The sequence below is a fragment of the Salvelinus alpinus genome, chromosome 20 (genome assembly GCF_045679555.1).
Source record: "Salvelinus alpinus chromosome 20, SLU_Salpinus.1, whole genome shotgun sequence".
NCBI classification, from domain to species: Eukaryota; Metazoa; Chordata; class Actinopteri; order Salmoniformes; family Salmonidae; genus Salvelinus; species Salvelinus alpinus.
The window spans coordinates 18565235-18587633 of NC_092105.1; the positions used below are offsets into that span (position 1 = coordinate 18565235).

A 22399-nucleotide genomic window follows, 5' to 3' on the forward strand; every position below is an offset into this window, starting at 1 on the left:
GCAACCTGGCACCATCCCTACGATGAAGCATATTGGTGGCAGCATCATGCAGTGAGGATGTTTTCAGCGGCAGGGACTGGGAGACTAGTCAGGATCGAGGCAAAGATGAACGGAGCAAAGTACAGAGAGATCCTTGATGAAAACATGCTCCAGAGAGCTCAGGACCTCAGACTGGGACGAAGGGTCACCTTCCAACAGGACAATGACCCCAAGCACACAGCCAAGACAACACAAGAGGTGCTTCAACAAAGTACTGAGTAAAGGGTCTGAATACTTATGTAAATGTGATATTTACATTTATTTATTTTTAATAAATTAGCAAACATTTCTAAAAACCTGTTTTTGCTTTGTCATTATCAAATCAAATCAAATCAAATTTTATTAGTCACATACACATGGTTAGCAGATGTTAATGCGAGTGTAGCGAAATGCTTATGCTTCTAGTTCCGACAATGCAGTAATAACCAACAGTAATCTAACCTAACAATTCCACACTACTACCTTACACACACACACAAGTGTAAAGGGATAAAGAATATGTACATAAAGATATATGAATGAGTGGTGGTACAGAACGGCATGGCAGATGCAGTAGATGGTATAGAGTACGGTATATACGTATGAGATGAGTACTGTAGGGTATGTAAACATAAAGTGGCATAGTTTAAAGTGGCTAGTGGTACATGTATTGCATAAAGATGGCAAGATGCAGTAGATGATATAGAGTACAGTATATACATATGAGATGGGTAATGTAGGGTATGTAAACATTGTATTAAGTGGCATTGCTTAAAGTGGCTAGTGGTACATTTTTACATAATTTCCATCAATTCCCATTTTTAAAGTGGCTGGAGTTGAGTCAGTATGTTGGCAGCGGCCGCTAAAAGTTAGTGGTGGCTGTTTAACAGTCTGATGGCCTTGAGATAGAAGCTGTTTTTCAGTCTCTCGGTCCCTGCTTTGATGCACCTGTACTGACCTCGCCTTCTGGATGATAGCGGGGTGAACAGGCAGTGGCTTGGGTGGTTGTTGTCCTTGATGATCTTTATGGCCTTCCTGTGACATCGGGTGGTGTAGGTGTCCTGGAGGGCAGGTAGTTTGCCCCTGGTGATGCGTTCTGCAGACCTCACTACCCTCTGGAGAGCCTTACGGTTGTGGGCGGAGCAGTTGCCGTACCAGGCGGTGATACAGCCCGACAGGATGCTCTCGATTGTGCATCTGTAGAAGTTTGTGAGTGCTTTTGGTGACAAGCCGAATTTCTTCAGCCTCCTGAGGTTGAAGAGGCGCTGCTGCGCCTTCTTCACAACGCTGTCTGTGTGGGTGGACCAATTCAGTTTGTCCGTGATGTGTACACCGAGGAACTTAAAACTTTCCACCTTCTCCACTACTGACCCGTCGATGTGGATAGGGGGGTGCTCCCTCTGCTGTTTCCTGAAGTCCACAATCATCTCCTTTGTTTTGTTGACGTTGAGTGTGAGGTTATTTTCCTGACACCACACTCCGAGGGCCCTCACCTCCTCCCTGTAGGCCGTCTCGTCGTTGTTGGTAATCAAGCCTACCACTGTAGTGTCATCCGCAAACTTGATGATTGAGTTGGAGGCGTGCATGGCCACGCAGTCGTGGGTGAACAGGGAGTACAGGAGAGGGCTCAGAACGCACCCTTGTGGGGCCCCAGTGTTGAGGATCAGCGGGGTGGAGATGTTGTTACCTACCCTCACCACCTGGGGGCGGCCCGTCAGGAAGTCCAGGACCCAGTTGCACAGGGCGGGGTCGAGACCCAGGGTCTCGAGCTTGATGACGAGTTTGGAGGGTACTATGATGTTAAATGCTGAGCTGTAATCGATGAACAGCATTCTCACATGGGTATTCCTCTTGTCCAGATGGGTTAGGGCAGTGTGCAGTGTGGTTGCGATTGCGTCGTCTGTGGACCTATTGGGTCGGTAAGCAAATTGGAGTGGGTCTAGGGTGTCCGGTAGGGTGGAGGTGATATGGTCCTTGACTAGTCTCTCAAAGCACTTCATGATGACGGAAGTGAGTGCTACGGGGCGGTAGTCGTTTAGCTCAGTTACCTTAGCTTTCTTGGGAACAGGAACAATGGTGGCCCTCTTGAAGCATGTGGGAACAGCAGACTGGGATAAGGATTGATTGAATATGTCCGTAAACACACCAGCCAGCTGGTCTGCGCATGCTCTGAGGACGCGGCTGGGAATGCCGTCTGGGCCTGCAGCCTTGCGAGGGTTAACACGTTTAAATGTTTTACTCACCTCGGCTGCAGTGAAGGAGAGCCCGCAGGTTTTGGTAGGGGGCCGTGTCAGTGATTGTTTGTCCTATTGTCCTCAAAGCGGGCAAAAAAGTTGTTTAGCCTGTCTGGGAGCAAGACATCCTGGTCCTCGACGGGGCTGGTTTTCTTTTTGTAATCCGTGATTGACTGTAGACCCTGCCACATACCTCTTGTGTCTGAGCTGTTGAATTGCGACTCGATTTTGTCTCTGTACTGAGACTTAGCCTGTTTGATTGCCTTGCGGAGAGAATAGCTACACTGTTTGTATTCGGTCATGCTTCCGGTCACCTTGCCCTGGTTAAAAGCAGTGGTTCGCACTTTCAGTTTCACGCGAATGCTGCCGTCAATCCACGGTTTCTGGTTTGGGAATGTTTTTATCGTTGCTGTGGGTACGACATCGTCAATGCACTTCCTAATGAACTCGCTCACCGAATCAGCATATTCGTCAATATTGTTGTTGGACGCGATGCGGAACATATTCCAATCCGCGTGATCGAAGCAGTCTTGAAGCGTGGATTCAGATTGGTCGGACCAGCGTTGAACAGACCTGAGCGCGGGAGCTTGTTGTTTGAGTTTCTGTTTGTAGGCTGGAATCAACAAAATGGAGTCGTGGTCAGCTTTTCCGAAAGGGGGGCGGGGGAGGGCCTTTATGGGGTATTGTGTGTAGATTGATGAGTAAAAAAACAATTTCATCAATTTTAGAATAAGGCTGTAACCTAACAAAATGGGGGAAAAGTCAAGGGGAATGAATACTTTCCGAAGTCACTGTATATTTATAAACTAGGTTTGAGCCCTGAATGCTGATTGGCTGACAGTTACAACAGACCATATAGCACGGGTATGACAAAACATAACTTTTTACTGCTCTAATTACATTGATAACCAGTTTATAATAGCAATAAGGCACCTCTGGGGTTTGTGATATATAGCCAATATACCATGGCTAAGGGTTGTATCCTGGCACTCCGCGTTGCGTCGTCCCTAAGAACACCCCTTAGCCGTAATATATTGGCCATATATTTAAATATCTTACTATATATATTTTACTGTATTTTATTTATTTTACTACAGTATATATTTTCCTAGATTACATCACACAGTGGATTCTTTAAAGAATACATTTTTAATCCTAACTCATGAGTCCTGTGAAGTTCTCAATTGCTCTTTATTTTAGAAAAATATTTACATATTACAATTCAGTTCAGTATAGTGTATGAGTACACTTAGTGAATTACCTTACGATACATTACAGCACACATACTGTGTAAATTATATGCATAGGTATTGATTAAATAAAAATGATTTTACACAGGTATGAGTGCCTGTATTTAAAATATGGAGGAATGTTGTGTGTAAACAGTCAGGTCAAGGCATTCAATATTAGGTGCACAAGAACAAACTACGCATTCATGAGAATAAAAAGATACAGTTTGTGCAAAGAAAACTCCCAATAAATAAATACATATAATTTTTTTTTGGGGGGGGGTCACAACTGTGGATAAGTGACATAATAGAAAGTACAAGCACACATCCACACAGAGGTTCTCAAACACCTGTAATGTGTTAGTCTTATGACTCAGGTTTCTCAGGTCCAGAATCCTTCTAGCCACTGTTAACAGGCAGGTTTGGGTTCTGATCCATAAAGGATTTGGAACCATTGAGGTCCAGAATGTCTCACTTCAGCTCCAGGTACTGGGGTAAGACATTATTCCAGAACTGTTGGGATTCTTGGGTACTTTTGGCCTGTTTCCCCCCTGTGGTCCTCTGTTTGGTACGGGCCGCTGGTTTGGGTTTCTCCCTCGGGGGATCTTCCATCCCTTTCCTGCTGGGGGGAGCTGCTTTAGGTGGTACGCTTTGTGAGCCTTTCTTTTTCCCTTTTGCAGATTTTATCTCTTCCTCCTCTTCTTCCGCCTCCTCTTCCTGTTCATCTTCTTCCTCCTCTTCCTCTCCCTCCTCTTCTTCTTCTTTACTATCTTTCCCTTCCTCTTCCTCTTCTATACTATCTTTCTCTTCCTCTCCCTCCTCCTCTTCTTCCTCCTCTTCTCCTTTTTTACTATCTTTCTCATCCTCTTCTTCCTCAACTTGTTCTTCTTTAATATATTTTTCTTCCTCCTTTTCACCTTCTTCCTCTTCACCTTCTTCCTCTCCGGTTTCCTCCACCTCCATCTCCCCTTTCTGTTCCCCTGCAGCTTCTTCTTCTAATTCACCATCAATTTCTTTATTTTCTTTCCCTTCTTTTTCATCTCCCTTCTCCTCCCCCTTTTCTCCAGAGGGAGAGGATCCCTCTGTGTCTTTTCCATCTACTTCCTGTCTATCTTTTTCTTCTTCCTTCTCTTCCTCCTCTTGCTTCTCCCTTTCCTCTTCTTGTTTGTTCGCTTCCTCCTCTCTCTCTTCATCCACTTCTATTTCCTCTTTCTCATCTTCCTGTTTTTCACCATCTTCCTCTCCTTCCTCCTCTCTCTCTTCATCCACTTCTATTTCCTCTTTCTCATCTTCCTGTTTTTCATCATCTTCCTCTCCTTCCTTCTCACTCTCATCATCTCCTTTCTCCTCTTCATTATTCTCTTCTCCTTCTTCCTCCTCTTCCTCCCCTTCTCCCTCCTCCCCTTCCTCTTTATCATCATCATCTTCTTCTTCCCCCTCTTCTTCTTCTCCCTCCTCTTCCTCACTTTTTTCATCTTCAAGTTCCTCCTCTCCACTAGCATCTTCCTCCTCTGCCTCATCATCCTCTCCTCCCTCCTCTTCGACCTGACCGTTCTCCTCTTCACCTTCATTTTCATCCTCTTCTTCCTCACCCTCAACTGCTTCCTCTTCCTCTTCTCCTACATTGCCCTCACCTTCTCCACTTTCTGCACCATTTTCCTCATCGTCATCCTCTTCTCCTTTCTCCTCCTCACTTACACTTTCCTCCTCCTCCTCTTCTTCACTTTCACAACCTTCCTTATCCTCTCCCTCTCCTTCCTCATCTGTTCCACTCTCTCCCTCTCCTTCCTCCTCTCCTGACTCAGCAGCTTTACTTTCTTCACTCTCTGCTTCTTCTGCTTGTTCATCTTCCTCCTCTTCTGCTGATCCCTCACTCTTGCTCTCAGCCTCACCTCCTGATTCATCACCACCCTCCTCCTTGTCCTCTTTGTTTTCATCCACACTCTCTTCATCACTGGACTCTTCTTCACTCTTATCCTCCTCTTCCCCCTCTCCACTTGTCCCAGAACCACTCTCTCCCTCCTCTCCATCACTCTCTTCACTTTTCTCCTCTCCTTTGTCCTCTAGGCTTGCCTCAGAATCACTCTCTTTGCTCTCCTCCCCCCCAGAATCACTCTCTTTGCTCTCCTCCCCCTCTCCTGTCCCCTCAGAATCACTCTCTTTGCTCTCCTCCCCCTCTCCTGTCTCCTCAGAATCACTCTCTTTGCTCTCCTCCCCCTCTCCTGTCCCCTCAGAATCACTCTCTTTGCTCTCCTCCCCCTCTCCTGTCCCCTCAGAATCACTCTCTTTGCTCTCCTCCCCCTCTCCTGTCCCCTCAGAATCACTCTCTTTGCTCTCCTCCCCCTCTCCTGTCCCCCCAGAATCACTCTCTTTGATCTCCTCCCCCTCTCCTGTCTCCTCAGAATCACTCTCTTTGATCTCCTCCCCCTCTCCTGTCCCCTCAGAATCACTCTCTTTGCTCTCCTCCCCCTCTCCTGTCCCCCCAGAATCACTCTCTTTGCTCTCCTCCCCCTCTCCTGTCTCCTCAGAATCACTCTCTTTGATCTCCTCCCCCTCTCCTGTCTCCTCAGAATCACTCTCTTTGCTCTCCTCCCCCTCTCCTGTCCCCTCAGAATCACTCTCTTTGCTCTCCTCCCCCTCTCCTGTCTCCTCAGAATCACTCTCTTTGCTCTCCTCCCCCTCTCCTGTCCCCTCAGAATCACTCTCTTTGCTCTCCTCCCCCTCTCCTGTCCCCTCAGAATCACTCTCTTTGCTCTCCTCCCCCTCTCCTGTCCCCTCAGAATCACTCTCTTTGCTCTCCTCGCCCTCCGCGCCCTGGCTCTCTTCACTCTTCTCTTCTCTATCCTCCTCTACTTCTCTGCTGGCCACAGAATCACTGTCTTCTGCTTCTCCCCCTTCGTTCTGTTCACTGCTCTCTTCCAGACCCTTACTACTCCTGTCATCCTCCTTCTCTTCTTCCAGACCCTTACTACTCCTGTCATCCTCCTCTCCCTGTCTCTTTGTGAAATCTTCATGTTCATCATCCTCAGCCTCTGACCTTTGACCTCTACTAGTGTTCTCATCGTCGTCAACGTCGGCCTGACCTCCCGACCTGTCACTAGCAGCCTCTGTGGTGTCTGGGTTCTTCTCAGAACTCCTGCTCCCTGCTTCCTGATCAGAATTCCCGAGAACACTGATGCGGATGGCGGTCCTGTTTCTTTGCGCTACTGCACTGGGATCTGATATTGAAGAGGAGGAGGAGGAAGGCTGGGTGATGGCGCTCTGTTTGGTGAACCTCTCTACCTGGCTGGACCGCCGAGGAGGGATAGAAGTGGCTGTGTCACTCTCTGACTGAAACCCCCTCACACTTGTCACCGCCTCACTCAAGACCCCCATGGCTACGCCTGCCACCCCCACGGCTGGAAGGAGAGAGGCTGCATCGCTGAGAAATCCTCCCCAGCCAGGCTCCCCCTCCTGGGATTCACCAATGGTATCTTTCCCTGGGACCGCCACTCTATCTTTGACCTGTGAGACAGCCAGTGGCTCTCTAAGCTCAGACTTCGCTGACTTCTTATCCCAAGCATTTTGAGGCATTGCATCTGATAATGACAGTGATGCAGATGGTGATTTGGCCTTTGAGGTAGGTTCTACTAAGATTGGTTGGCTGGAAACCTCTGTTGGCTTGCTTTTCAGTTTCACCGGGGTTCCATTCAACTCAGTCAATTTAGCTTTAATAACCTCTTCAGGTTTAGGCACATTTTTTGTTTTGGTGGGTGCACTTTTTGTTTCTGTGACTTTGCCTTTGCCTTCATCTGCCACGTTGTTCCCCTCTGTTGTCCCTGACTCTTTGAGAGTAATAGACTCTCCAGTCTTTTGTTCATTCACCTCTTTTTCCTTCCTTTGTCCCTTTATTGGAGTGTTTTTACCTTCAGATGGTTTGTTATTATCTACTACCTCCTTAGGAATCCTCTTTACATTCAAAGGAGTGCTTTCAGCCACAGTTTTAATTGGAATTGGCTCCTTTTCCACAGGTTTACCTTTAACTTTGACTGTAGAGGATTTGGCCTCTTGAATGTTACTTTTCACAGAGGTGGATTTGACCTCTAATTGTTTACCTTTAACTTTGACTGGAGTGGACTTGACCCCTTGAAGTGGTTTATTTTGAACTTCAATAGTTTTAGTATCTTCCTCTGCAATTTTTGATTTCTTGTCTTTGGACTCCAAACGTTTAGTTTTGATGGGAGTGCTGGTCGCCTCGGCCTCCTTACGTCTGATCTTTACAGGGCCTTTACCTTTCATCTCTGTACCTTTATTCACCTCAGACAGCTTCCTTTGACCATGCTTTGGAGTGCTGGGTTTAGACACAGATATCTGGATCTGACTGTGTTTAGGAGTGCTAGGTTTCGATACAGATAACTTGCTTTGTTTCCTTGCAGATGTACTTAGCTTAGACCCTGCTTTACCTGTGCTTTGAAGATTGCTCTCTAGTTTACTGGTTTTCACTTTAAGGCCAGCCTTTTCTGTTGTCAAAGTGATGTTCTCCTTGCCCCTGGCTGGGGTTTGGGGGGTCTGAGGGGTCTTCAGTGGTTTGGGACTCTTTGAGGGCATGGCCTCTGCCTTCAACAAACTCAGACTGGAACCTCTCTGGAGCTCGGTGGGAAGGGCTTTATGGGAAGGTAGCTCCTCCTTCCTGTTGGTCAGGGTTTGTTTAACTTCCCTCTCTGCCTCCTTCACAGCTCTCCAAAGAGCCTTACCCTTTTTATGTCCCTGGAGAGATGAGAAAGAGACAAGGAGAGAGAGAGAGAGAGAGAGAGAGAGAGAGAGAGAGAGAGAGAGAGAGAGAGAGAGAGAGAGAGAGAGAGAGAGAGAGAGAGAGAGAGAGAGAGAGAGAGAGAGAGAGAGAGAGAGAGAGAGAGGAGGGTAACGTTTTGCAAAGAGAGAGAATATTCAGAGAGTAGAGGAAGAAAGAGAGAGGAGGGTAACATTTTGCAAAGAGAGAGAATATTCAGAGGGTAAGGAAGAAAGAGAGAAGGATTTGAAACATGAAGAGAATACAGTAAAGTGTAAAGCAGAATAAAGGAGCCAAATGTACAGTGAAATAAAGGAGAAAGGAAGACAGACATGTAGATGCCAGTCCTTCTTTCCTGTTCCTTATAGTAAATACACTAACATACCTTATCCTTCTGCTCTGTAGATGTAGTCCCAGTCTCATCGCCAGAATCTCCTCTCGATAGTGATGCCTGCCTCAAAAAGAACGGGACACAAGTCTCACAACCAAACTCAACATCTCATTTAACTATGTTGAGATACGTTAATAACCTACATACAAGCTCTTACATGAAACAACTATAAAGGGTTACAACACAAAAGCTAGAACCTTCCTTCCATCAGGAATGTAAACAAGTGTGGGTAGTCAGCTTTCCTGCAGGCAAACATGAGCCTGTATAAGAACTGCATAACAGAATAAAAAGCAGAGGCTGGTAGGAAGAACTACGACACGTGACGATGAAATCCATCTATTTTTTCCCCCCAATCCCTGCTGGAAATAAATTATAATCCAAGTTAATGAGAGGGTATTGAGGTGTTATGCAAAAGCAGACCGATTCGCTCATTGCCACGGCAACCTTTATTAGAAGCCTTTCCATTCAGTCAATTAACACATCCACCTTCATCATCGGGTGCCAAACTCCTCACGTATTACACCTCAGAGACTCTCTATGGAATGGATGAAACACGTATGCACGTACAGTATACACAGTCTCATAGCCCACAAGACACCCTAGCGGTTCTGTGTATAGAATGAACTAAAGTGCATGGGAGAGGCAGCACAGCAAAAATAAATGCATGGTCTTCCCAGCATTGGTCTTCCCAGCATCATGTGTTTTTCTAGCTGCTCTCTCTCCTCCATGTCGGTTGTTCACACTGCTGGGTTTCACTGTGTGCTACAACAAGAGTAGGCCGATGAAGACCACGATGAAGATGTTGAAAACGTTGTGCATGTATCAGTAAAAGCAGTGTTAGGATGTGTGTAGCTAAATACTCTTCTCCTCCGAACACAGGAAACTCCCTCACAGCCTCCCTCAGCAGGAGTCATGGAAAGATGGGCGTGAAGTGTGTCGACATCCCAGTCACGTCAACACTACGGATTAGCTATGAGCCAGGAGGAGCTGTGTGTGTATGTGTGTATAATTACGTGTGTGTATGTTGATGAGAAGAATGGCGGCAGGGACAGCGATTAAGCTCAAACCCATTTGTTTATTGGCATCTCTAGCACTGAAGCTGCAAAAGGAGACATGTTTTCTTGGAAAAGCAAATGAGCAGAAGACAGACAGAGAGACAGACGCAGAGACAGATGCATAGACAGACAGAGAGACAGATGGAGAGACAGATGGAGAGACAGACGCAGAGACAGATGGAGAGACAGACACAGAGACAGACGGAGGGACAGACGCATAGACAGACACAGAGACAGACGGAGGGACAGACGGAGGGACAGACGGAGAGACAGACGGAGAGACAGACGGAGAGAGACAGATGGATAGACAGATGAGAGAGACAGATGGAGAGACAGACACAGAGACAGATGGAGAGACAGACGCAGAGACAGATGGAAAGAGACAGATGGAGAGACAGATGGAGAGACAGATGGAGAGACAGATGGAGACAGATGGAGAGAGACAGATGGAGAGACAGACGGCGAGAAACAGATGGAGAGACAGATGCAGAGACAGACGGAGAAAGACAGGCGGAGAGAAACAGATGGAGAGACAGATGCAGAGACAGACGGAGAGAGACAGACGGAGAGACAGACGGAGAGAAACAGATGGAGAGGCAGATGCAGAGACAGACGCAGAGACAGACGCAGAGACAGACGCAGAGAGAGACAGACGCAGAGACAGATGTAGAGAGAGACAGACGCAGAGAGAGACAGACACAGAAATAGACGGAAAGACAGACGCAGAGACAGACGACTGCGTGGTTGAGCACGACTCCAACACCATCATTAAGTTTGCTGACGACAACGGTGGTAGACCTGATCACTGACAACGATGAGACAGCCTATAGGGAGGAGGTCAGAGACCTGGCAGTGTGGTGCCAGGACAACAACCTCTCCCTCAACAAGGCAAGACAAAGGAGATGATCATGGACTACAGGAAATGGATGGCCGAACACACCCCCATTCACATCGACGGGGCAACCTAACATGGTCCAAACATACCAAGAAAGTCGTGAAGAGGGCACGACAACACCTCTTCCCCCTCAGGAGACTGAAAATATTTGGCATGGGTCCACAGATCCTCAACAGTTCTACAGCTGCACCATCGAGAGCCTACTGACCGGTTGCATCACCACCTGGTATGGCAACTAGTGATGCACCGATGTCATTTTGGCCGATACCGATTTCCAATATTTTCTTTCCCAAAAAACCCTAATACCGATAACCGATATTTACATTTTTGCTGCCTTTTAAGCATTCTAGTATAGTTAAATAGTTAACACACACACGTGGACACAGCGGTCTAAGGCATTTCAGTGCAAGAGGAGTCACTACAGTCCCTGGTTCGATTCCAGGCTGTATCACATCCGGCCGTGATTGGGAGTCCCATAGGGCAGCGCACAATTGGCCGGGGTAGGCCGTAAATGTAAATAAGAATTTGTTCTTAACTGACTTGCCTAGCTAAATAAAGGTCACACACACACACACACACACACACACACACACACACACACACACACACACACACACACACACACACACACACACACACACACACACACACACACACACACACACACACACACACACACACACACACACACACACACACACACACACACACACACACACACACACACACACACCACACTGACCAAAAAGGTATTTTGTTGGCATTTATCAGTAAAACAGTCAAAACCTATTTCTTTCACTTACTTGCTGTGCTGTTTCATTGTTCATTTGTTCAGTCTTTTCATTCTCAACCAGGATTTCATCATACATGTCAAGCAGTGAAGTTTCAGCTCTGTCTGTCCGTGGCCTCGGTGTGCACTGTCACTGTGTCCGTTTCCATTTTGTCTAGCTGTGTATGTAACATTTCACGTAAACCCTGTTTCTTGTCTGCATCGAAGTAGCAGTCCTTGTACATAGCATCGAGCACGGTGGCGACACAGTAAAGAGAGAATGCCACCGAATCGTTTGTTCACAGCCTGTCGGCGGTTTTGTTGAGCAGGTGTTTCAATGCCATGACAGAGGGTATCAAGTCTGCTGCAGACACAGTTGATGAGCTTATTTCTCGAGTCAGTTGTTCGAATGGAGCTAGGAGTGTATTCATGATTCCAAGTTTCAAATATGTTCTCAAATGCCATTGAAATGGCAGCAGCAGTATGACAACCATCATATTCATGAGCATGCAATACGACTTTCCTTAGTACGAAATCCTCGACGACCCACTGTGCTGTCAGACTCAGCATACTCATTGGGCTGATATCGCTGGTCCAAATGTCAGTTGTGAAGTTAACAGCAGTGACGCTAGGGCAACATCTGAAAAATAGCTCACTTGGTAGTGTGTACCGGTGTCGGTGAAAGCCAACATCACCGATGACAGAGAACGGTTGATTGTCAAGGGCAAAGAATTTCGCCTTAGAGTTGTCTCGCTGAAATGTTATGCTTGACTTGTTGAACGCTCGATCCACACAGCAGACATTGTGGACTAGGTTAGGAATGCTGTGTTGCACGTGTAGTGCAACATTTTACGTGGCGTCATTACGTCATGTACAGTTGAAGTTGGATGTTTACATACACTTAGGTGGGAGTCATTAAAAATCGTTTCTCAACCACTCCACACATTTCTTGTTTACAAACTATAGTTTTGGCAAGTCGGTTAGGACATCTACTTTGTGCATGACACAAGTAATTTTTCCAACAATTGTTTACAGACAGATTATTTCACTTATCTGTATCACAATTCCAGTGGGTCAGAAGTTTACATGCACAAAGTTGACTGTGCCTTTAAACAGCTTGGAAAATTCCAGAAAATGATGTCATGGCTTTAGAAGCTTCTGATAGGCTAATTGACATAATTTGAGTCAAATGGAAGTGTACCTGTGGATGTATTTCAAGACCTACCTTCAAACTCAGTTCCTCTTTGCTTGACATCATGGGAAAATCAAAAGAAATCAGCCAAGACCTCATAAAAATTTTTGTAGACCTCTACGAGTCTGGTTCATCCTTGGGAGCAATTTCCAAACGCCTGAAGGTGCCACGTTCATCTGTACAAACAATAGTACGCAAGTATAAACACCATGGGACCACACAGTCGTCATACCGCTCAGGAAGGAGACGCGTTCTGTCTCCTAGAGATGAACGTACTTTGGTGCGAAAAGTGCAAATCAATCCCAGAACAACAGCAAAGGACCATGTGAAGATGCTGGAGGAAACAGGTACAAAAGTATCTATATCCATAGTAAAACGAGTCTTATATTGACATAACCTGAAAGGCCGCTCAGCAAGGAAGAAGCCACTGCTCCAAAACCGCCATTAAAAAAGCCTGACTACGGTCTGCAACTGCACAAGGGGACAAAGATTGTACTTTTGTACAAAAATAGAACTGTTTGGCCATAATGACCATCGTTATGTTTGGAGGAAAAAGGGGGAGGCTTGCAAGCTGAAGAACACCATCCCAACCATGAAGCACGGGGGTGGCAGCATCATGTTGTGGGGGTGCTTTGCTACAGGAGGGACTCGTGCACTTTACAAAATAGATGGCATCACGTGGAAGGAAAACTATGTGGATATATTGAAGCAACATCTCAAGACATCAGTCAGGAAGTTAAAGCTTGGTCGCAAATGGGTCTTCCAAATGGACAATGACCCCAAGCATACTTCCAAAGTATTGGCAAAATGGCTTAAGGACAACATGGTCAAGGTATTGGAGTGGCCATCACAAAGCCCTGACCTCAATCCCATAGAAAATGTGTGGGCAGAACTGAAAAAGTGTGTGCGAGCAAGGAGGCCTACAAACCTGACTCAGATACACCAGCTCTGTCAGGAGGAATGGGCCAAAATTCACCCAACTTATTGTGGGAAGCTTGTGTAAGGCTACCCAAAACGTGTGACCCAAGTTAAACAATTTAAAAGCAATGCTACCAAATACTAATTGTGTGTGATGAAAGAAATAAAAGCTGAAATAAATAATTCTCTCTACTATTAGTCTGACATTTCACATTCTTAAAATAAAGTGGTGATCCTAACTGACCTCAGACAGGGAATTTTTACTAGGATTAAATGTCAGGAATTGTGAAAAACTAAGTTTAAATGTATTTGGCTAAGGTGTATGTAAACTTCCGACTTCAACTGTACCTACGTTATATAGGTATGCACGTCAGCTTTGACATCGGTTTCGCACATCGGCGTTAAACTAGACATCGGGCAGATACCGATGTTGCCATATATTCACCGATATATCGTGCATCCCTAATGGCAACTGCTCTACATCCAACCGTAAGGCGCTACAGAGGATAGAGCCAAGTCTAGGTCCAAAAGGCTCCGTAACAGCTTCTACCCCCAAGCCATAAGACTGCTGAACAATTTATCAAATGGCCACCTGAACTATTTACATTGACACCCCCCACCCTTTGTTTAAACACTGCTGCTACTCGCTGTTTATTGTCTATGCATAGTCACTTCACCCCTACCTACATGTACACATTACCTCGACTAACCTGTACCCCTGCACATTGACTCGGTACCCCCTGTGTATAGCCTCGTTATTTTATTGTTACTTTTTAATTTTTTTTGGTAAATATTTTCTTAACTATTTTTTTAACTGCATTATTGTTTAAGGGCTTGTAAGTAATCATTTCACGGTAAGGTCATTTCATGGTAAGGCGCATGTGACAAGTAAAATGTGATTTGATTTGAATAAGCAGGAATCCGGAATCCTCCAACCAAGATTTCTAGAAAACCTGATATTTTTGGGGAAGTTACTGTAACTTTACAACCTAGACCAAAGTAATGAGCCATTCTGATCCCAGGCCAAAGTCATGGAGCCCACATACCTGACCATAGCAAGACAGCAAACCTAATACACATACAATGCCTTCAGAAAGTATTCATACTCCTTGACTTTTTCCACATTTTGTTGCGTTACAGCCTGAATATAAAAAGATTAAACTGAGATGTTGTGTCACTGGCCTACAGACAATATCATAGTGTCAGAATGGAATTATGTTTTTAGAAATGTTGACAAATTAATAAAAAGTCAATAACTATTCAACCCCTTTGAGGCAAGCCTAAATAAGTTCAGGATCAAAAATGTGCTTAACAAGTCACATAATATGTTGCATGGACTCTGTGTGCCATAACATTATTTAACATGATCTATGAATGACTACCTCATCTCTGTACCCCATACATATGATTATCTTTCACGTCTACTCCCGCTCCACCTCGCCGGTTTACTAACCACCGGTCCTGGCAACCCATCATTACACACACCTGCGCCTCATCATTAGGCACACCTGGACTTCATTACGTCCCCTTTATTTAGCCCTCTGTGTTCATCAGTCCTTAGGTGTTATTGATTGTCTCTCACGTTCAGTATGCTTCCCATGTTTGTGCTTTTGTATCTGTTTCGTATTAAACTCACCTTCTGCACCTGCTCTCTTGACTCCCGGGGTATACCTAAAATTATCTGTTAGGTCCCTCAGTCGAGCACTGAATTTCAAACACAGCAAAGACCTGGGAGGTTTTTCCAATGCCTCGCTAAGAAGGGATCTGATTGGTAGATGATTTTATATATATATATATATATATATATATATATTTTTTTTTTAAAGCAGACATTGAATATTCCTTTGAGCATGGTGATGTTATTAATTACACTTTGGATGGTGTATCAATACACCCAGTCATTAAAGATACAGGCATCCTTCCTAACTCAGTTGCCGGAGAGGTAGGAAACCACTCATGGATTTACCATGAGGGCAATGGTAACTTTAAAACAGTTACAGAGTTTAATGGCTGTTTATTTGTTTATTTTTTTTAACTTTTATTTAACTAGGCAAGTCAGTTAAGAACAAATTCTTATTTTCAATGACGGCCTAGGAACAGTGGGTTAACTGCCTTGTTCAGGGGCAGAATGACAGATTTTTACCTTGTCAGCTCGGGGATTCTATCTTGCAACCTTCCGGTTACTAGTCCAACACTCTAACCACTAGGCTACCTTGTGATAGGACAAAACTGAGAATAAAAAATGTAAAAATGTAATTACTCTAAAATACTAACCTAAATGACAGAGTGAAAGGAAGGAAGCCTGTAAAGAATAAAAATATTCCAAAACATGTATCTTGTTTGCAATAAGGCACTAAAGTAAAAGTGGCAAAGAAATTTACTTTATGTTCTGAATACCAAGCGTTCTGTTTGGGGCAAATCCAACACAACACATCACTGAGTACCACTCTTCATATTTTCAAGCATGGTGGTGGCTGCAACATGTTATGGCTATGCTTATCATCGGCAAGGACTATGGAGTTTTTTTTAGGATAAAAATAAATGGAATAGAGCTAAGTACAGGCAAAATCCTAGTGGAAAACCTGGTTCAGTCTGCATACCAGCAGATACTGGGAGACAAATTCACCTTTCAGCAGGACAATAACCTAAGACACAAAGCCAAATCTACCAAGACGACATTGAATGTTCCTGAGTGGCCTAGTTACAGTTTTGACTTAAATCGGCTTAAATCTATGGCAAGACTTAAAAATGGCTATCTAGCAATGATCAACAACCAACTTGACAGAGCTTGAAGAATAAAAAAAAATATATTGTGCAAATATTGTACAATCCAGGTGTGCAAAGCTCTTAGAGATTTACCCAGAAAGACTCACAGCTGTAATCACTGCCAAAGGTGATTCTAACATGTATTGACTCAGAGGTATAAATACTTATGTAAATTAGATATTTCTTTATTTAATTTTCAATAATTTTGCTAAAAGTTCGAAAAACATGTTTTCACTTTGTCATTATGGGGTATTGTGTGTAGATGGGTGATAAAATATATATTTAATCCATTTTGAATTCAGGCTGAAACACAACAAAATGTGAAATAAGTCAAGGGGTATGAATACATTCTAAAGGCACTGAAGTACACATTATAATATTTTATAATAAATCCGCTGTACTCACCAGGTTTGACAACGTGTCCTTTTCATCCTCCATATTCTCAATGAGCATCAGGCTGTCAGGGGCTTCTGGCACTGTGTCCTCGTTCCTCTCTGTAAAAACACACAGAGAACACTGGGATAGGTCATAGAATATGGGTCGCAGTTATGCCTACAGCTTGTGGCCATATAGTTTTGTGAAAAGGTAAGACAGCATTGTAGGATTCAACTACTGTACCTGTCTGTGGTGAGGTGGGACTCCGAGAAGGGCTTGGGTGCACCTTAGACAGCGTTTTGGGGGATTGGTTGTAATCTGTGGGCTTTTTAAAGGGGGTTTTAGGGGACAGTGTGGGGTCGGGGATGAGTTTAGGCATGGATTTGAAGGACCGTGAGGGGCTAATGGGTTCTTTAGATGTGGATTTTGGTGATTTTGACAGGGTGGGCTTCTTCTTCTTAGGGCTGGACTTTGAGGAGAGTGAAGGGCTGGGAGGGTCTGGGAATGTGAATTGGGGTGCCCGTGATGGTGTTAAAGGGGGTTTGCCTCTGGGTTTGAGTGACAGAGAGGGACTGGGGGTGTTGTTTGAGGAGGGATTGGAGGACAGTGAGGAGGTGGAGGGGTCTTTACATGGTGTTCTGGAGATGTGGATGTTCCTGGACACAGGAAGGGAGGTGTTGAAGAAGCCAGACATCAGAGGAGGAAGGTTACGGAACATCTGGCCAAACTGCTCTGGAGAACACTCCTGAAACAGACCACACAGAAAAGTAAACTGAACAAAAATATAAACGCAACATGCAACAATTTCAACGATTTTACTGAGTTACGGCTCATAAGGAAATCAGTCCATTTAAATAAATTCATTAGGCCCTAATCTATGGATTTCACATGACTGGAAAGGGATGCAGCCATGGGTGGGCCTGGCAGGGCATAGGCCCACCCACTTAGTAACCAGACCCATCCACTGGGGAGCCAGGCCCAGCCAATCAGAATTAGTTTTTCCCCACAAAAGTGCTTATTACAGACCAAAATAATCCTCCGTTTCACCAGCTGTCCGGGTGGCTGGTCTCAGACCATCCAGCAGGTGAAGAAGCTTGATGTGGAGGTCCTGGGCTGGTGTGGTTACATGTGGTCTGTGGTTGTGAGGCCGGTTGGACGTACTGCCAAATTCTCTAAAACGAGTTGGAGGTGGCTTATGGTAGAGAAATTAATGTTCAATTCTCTGGCAACAGCTCTAGTGGACATTCCTTTCTTCAGCATGCCAATTGCACGCTCCCTCAAAACTTGAGACATCTGTGGCATTGTGTCGTGCGACAAAACTGCACATTTTAGAGTGGCCTTTTATTGCCCCCAGCACAAGGTGCACCTGTGTAATGATCATGTTGTTTAATCAGCTTCTTGATATGCCACACCTGTCAGATGGATGGATTATCTTGGCAAAAGAGAAATGCTCACTAGCAGGGATGTAAACACATTTGTGAACAAAATTGGAGAGAAACAAGCTTTTTGTGAGTATGGAACATTTCTGGGATCTTTTATTTCAGCTCATGAAATATGGGACCAACACTTTACATGTTGCATTTATATTTTTGTTCAGTACTGAATAATGGCTACATAAGGGCTCAGTTGCTCCCTCAGGCCATATTAGTACTAAAGTGAAGTGATTGAGACTGGTACACATAAAGTAGGCTACTGCACATGACCATTACCAGAGAGGAGGAGGTGAAGCGAGAGGCTCCACTCCAGTCAAAATCTGTCCACGTGAGAATACAGCTATAAGCAGACCAAGTGGGGATTTTTGGTATCAAAGGCTAAGAAAAAGTGTCAGATTTGGTCAACAAAAAATATGATTGTTAATTTGCTACGTGAGACTTATTTGATCAAATAGAAGTTTAGTAATGTTTAGATTGCTACTAAAATAAGTGGCATCTCGGCAGCTTTGAGAAAAAAAATTTTATATTGGAGTTGTGTCTGTTGTTCACACACATATCTGCCCTTTCATTGGCTAGAATGTCCCTCCTGATCTCGCATCCACCCACCTGCCTTTACGCCTTCATGATAACGACTTCCATTGCTGGGCGGAGACCATCTCATCATTATATACAGTTTCTCTGAAATGTGACGCAACACTGCTCCCTAGTGAAGGCAACCAAACACCACAACTCTGTCACTCCTTGTAATCAACACTCCAATTCTCCTTTCTGAAACGTTCTGATGTTGTGGCCCAGCGCTCACCCTCTCCCTGCGGCGGGCCCTAGCAGACAGGGTCCAGAGAGGAGGTGCAGTCGGTGGGTTGGACATCAGGAGGGAGGGATCCATCAAGAGCAGCTCAGTGTAGGTTTCCAGAGTCTCCAGAATGGTCTCTGTGACATCATCTTCCTCTATCACCACTTCCTCAACCTCTGGGGGTCTGGGCATAGCCAGCACCAGCATGTGAGAGCTGCCACCTGCCACCTGAACACACATGCACAGTATTAGCACATGCACAAACACAAACACACACACACACACACTCACACACACACACACACACACACAAACCCACACAGCTTGACTCACTGACTGGACACTGTATTTGAGAAAGCGTGGGCACAGTGTTGGTCTGAACTGGTTGGTGAAGTTCTCTTCCCCCAGTCCTAGTTTACCATGGCGACCATCCCCAAAGGTGTACAGAATCCCACTGTCTGGAGGGTGAGACATGGGGTCTCAATGGAACATGCTCAGGTTTCAAATGTCTGAATGACAACTTCTATTCAACAGTGTATACTTAGTAGAATATATTACAGTAGAATAGAAGCTTGCCTGTGATCACAGCGGTGTGGTTCTCTCCACAGGTGACGTGACTGACTCTGCCGTTCCGGAAGTGGACCAGTGCTTTGGGCAAAGGTGCTTCGAACAGGAAGGTCCCGTGGCCCAGCTGACCATGCTGACCCCGCCCAAACGTGTACACATCCTCCTCTGGAACACGGAGAGGAAGCAAGAGAGAGAGATATAGAGGTATAGAGGAAGCAAGAGAGAGAGAGAGATAGACAGGTATAGAGGAAGCAAGAGAGAGAGAGAGGTATAGAGAGGTATAGAGGAAGCAAGAGAGAGAGAGGTATAGAGAGAGATAGAGTGGTATAGAGGAAGAGAGAGAAAGAGAGAGATAGAGAGGTATAGAGGAAGGGGAGACAGTCACACACTGGAAACAGTAGACAGACTGTGTTATTTTATTAACAGTACTGTATCTATGAGTTAGTATTAATATTATTTCCCAGAGATATTTACTTGTGAGTGCCACTGTGTGCTCCCCTCCACAGGACACTTGGATGACTGGGTCCTGGATGCCATCCACCTGCTGAGGGACTCTGTGATTGGCCAGCTGGTCACGGAATAGACCAAGCCTTCCGTTCCGACTCTCCCCAAACGTGTAGAGGTCCCCGTCCACTGGAACAAGCCCAAACCAAACACAATAACCCAGCCGAATTACTATATGACAACAGGTTAATGGTATGCACACGGTTCAGCTACCCAATTTAAATGAACCCTGTGTGTGTTACCTGTGACGAACGCTGAGTGGTGGTATCCACAGGACACCCAGGCCACTGACTGCCCCACCATCACCTCTCTAGGCTCTGAGGCGTAGCTCTCTGCCCCCAGACCGATCTGGCCAACCGAGTTATCACCCCACATGAACAGCCTGCCTTCCTCTGCCAACACATATACAACACAGCACACATACTGACAGAGAAGACTGACCAACAGACAGACAGACAGACCGACAGACACACACACAGTAGACAGACAATCTGTCTGTTTTCAACGTTACCTGTCAGAGCAGCTGAGGTGTTGCAGCCAGCAGCGAGCATTTTGATTGGTGCGTGGTCAGAGAAGGGATGAATCAGGTGGAAGGTGTTTGTGTCATCACAGTGTCCCAAACCAAGCTGCCCCTCCTGGTTACTGCCAGCACCATAAACCTGCCCACTCCCTGAGAAACATGGGTGAAAGCCTCATAAGTCATTGTAATGGCACATATTCATAACATGTTCTATAGTAATGTAGAGTAAAACAACTTGGTTCTTTTACATGTGCACACGATTGTGTGGTCCCTTCCACATGCTGCAAACTTCACTTTTTCTGTCTTCAACACTAAAGAAAAAAAACATGTGTTTTAACGTTACAAAACATTGACAAAATGTGAGTCGAACATAATCCTTGTACATGATGGACTGACCTTTCACAGCAGTGGGCTTGTTGATGTTGACGTTGATCTTTAACCCCAGTCCTAGCTGACCGCAGGTATTACTTCCAAACATGAACAGCCTGCTATGGCCTACACATAGGAGAAGACATAATTATACTGTTTTTATGTATTTCTTTGTGTCTTTGAACAAGTAAATACTATACACGTCTTGAAGTTAAAGGCATTTTTTTTATAACACTGTTTGATTACAGGTCCATTAATAAACTGATAATGAACCATTGATAATGATTTACCAGCATTTTATAAACAACAAACGAGCTATGTATTGATCGTTTTAGACACAGTGTCCCCAAGTCAGCCAATCATATGGGAGAGTGTAGGTTACATTATTGATCACCTGTTACGACAGCAGTGTGATCACCCCCACACGAGATTTCTTCTGGATGGTCATTCTTCAGCCAGAATTTACTGGGCACATTATCAGCAAACTTGCTCTTCCCAAAGGTGAAGATTGCTCCTGTTTCTGTTAGGGTAAAAAAAACTACTTTAAGACAGAAGAGAAACTATGACATTTCATAGGAGTTTGAGGAAATATCAGGTGCAATACGTTTGTACTACATGATTTCACTACTCGGCTTTACAGCAGTAAGTAAATCCTAATGCCAACCGGTTGTCACGTATTTAGGTCGCTGCAAGACAGAAATAGCAACAGGTTAGCTAATGGTCCCTACCATACATTACTGTCTAGTGCTAGTATAGCAACTATTGAGCTAAATAACAGCCATATGCTTCAAAAAAGCGATTCAGACACAGGTTTCCTAACCAGGTATATCATCTTCCGTCTGCCCGGTCATCTCTCCCCTGGTGTCGGCTCACCTCACAGGTGCCTGTCACATTCCTCGGCAGAAACAATCTGCCGATTCGATTATGCAGAGCACCGGTCTATGGCACGTGACGTGACCAGTGTGAGCAGCAATAGCGGAATCGGCGGTTTGCCTTTAAAATAAAGGTCTCCCATTGAAACTGATGGAAACGGATAAAAAATTGTGGAATCACGCCACAATTGTATTAAAGGAAAACTATATTTTGGTATTTGTTTAATTAATCCATTGTTGATACAGTCCCAAATATTTTGCATGTCAGTAATCAAGTTTAGAAGATATGTAACTTTCAAAATACATATGATGAAAAATGCACCATACAGGCCAGATTTCTGTATTTTATGAATGTTCTGGCCGTGGCTCCTCCTTTTCTTTTGCAGAGTACCCTCAGGTGGTTCAGGTGCTTCCTTCCCTCCTTCTCCAGGCAGTCTGTGGGCACTCCAGGACATGTTTTCTTAGAATGGGACCCCAAGGAACTTGGCTGGAGTACATTTCCATACAGTTTAAGGTGCACTTGCTTGGTTATTTTGGAATGCCTGGAGAAGAGGACGCACTGTGTCTTCAGGGGATTGAGCTTGACCGTCCACAGATTTAACCCAGTTCTCGATCTCTGTTATGCTCTTCTGTAGCTTTTTTCCAGCATGGACAATGTTTTTGGAGGAGGCCCAATAACAGAGATCGACTGCAATCTGGGCCACTTGTCCGTCTCTTGGGTGGGGGAAATA

At 45.0% G+C, this 22399-nt stretch overlaps 1 protein-coding gene across 1 annotated transcript; it reads right to left on the reverse strand.

The window, feature by feature from the left end:
* Positions 1-3117: 3117 nt before the first annotated feature.
* Positions 3118-21744, reverse strand: LOC139547081 (dentin sialophosphoprotein-like). Its single transcript, XM_071356139.1, has 14 exons — positions 21617-21744; positions 21191-21316; positions 20824-20922; positions 20676-20738; positions 20419-20577; positions 20150-20299; positions 19878-20036; positions 19413-19568; positions 19170-19294; positions 18846-19064; positions 16854-17355; positions 16641-16729; positions 8635-8700; positions 3118-8227 (listed from the first exon to the last, which is right to left on the reverse strand). Exons 1-14 carry the CDS (start codon positions 21645-21647, stop codon positions 3953-3955), a joined length of 6219 nt encoding a protein of 2072 aa, XP_071212240.1. The 5' UTR covers positions 21648-21744; the 3' UTR covers positions 3118-3952.
* Positions 21745-22399: the final 655 nt, after the last annotated feature.

Coding starts and splice junctions, on each gene's coding strand:
- LOC139547081 (XM_071356139.1), bottom strand. CDS start 21,647: ATGACCGGGCAGACGGAAGATGATATACCTG. Junction 20,037..20,149: donor CCACTCAGCGTTCGTCACAG/GTAACACACACA, acceptor GGCTTGTTCCAG/TGGACGGGGACCTCTACACG. Junction 16,730..16,853: donor TCCCACCTCACCACAGACAG/GTACAGTAGTTG, acceptor GTGTTTTTACAG/AGAGGAACGAGGACACAGTG.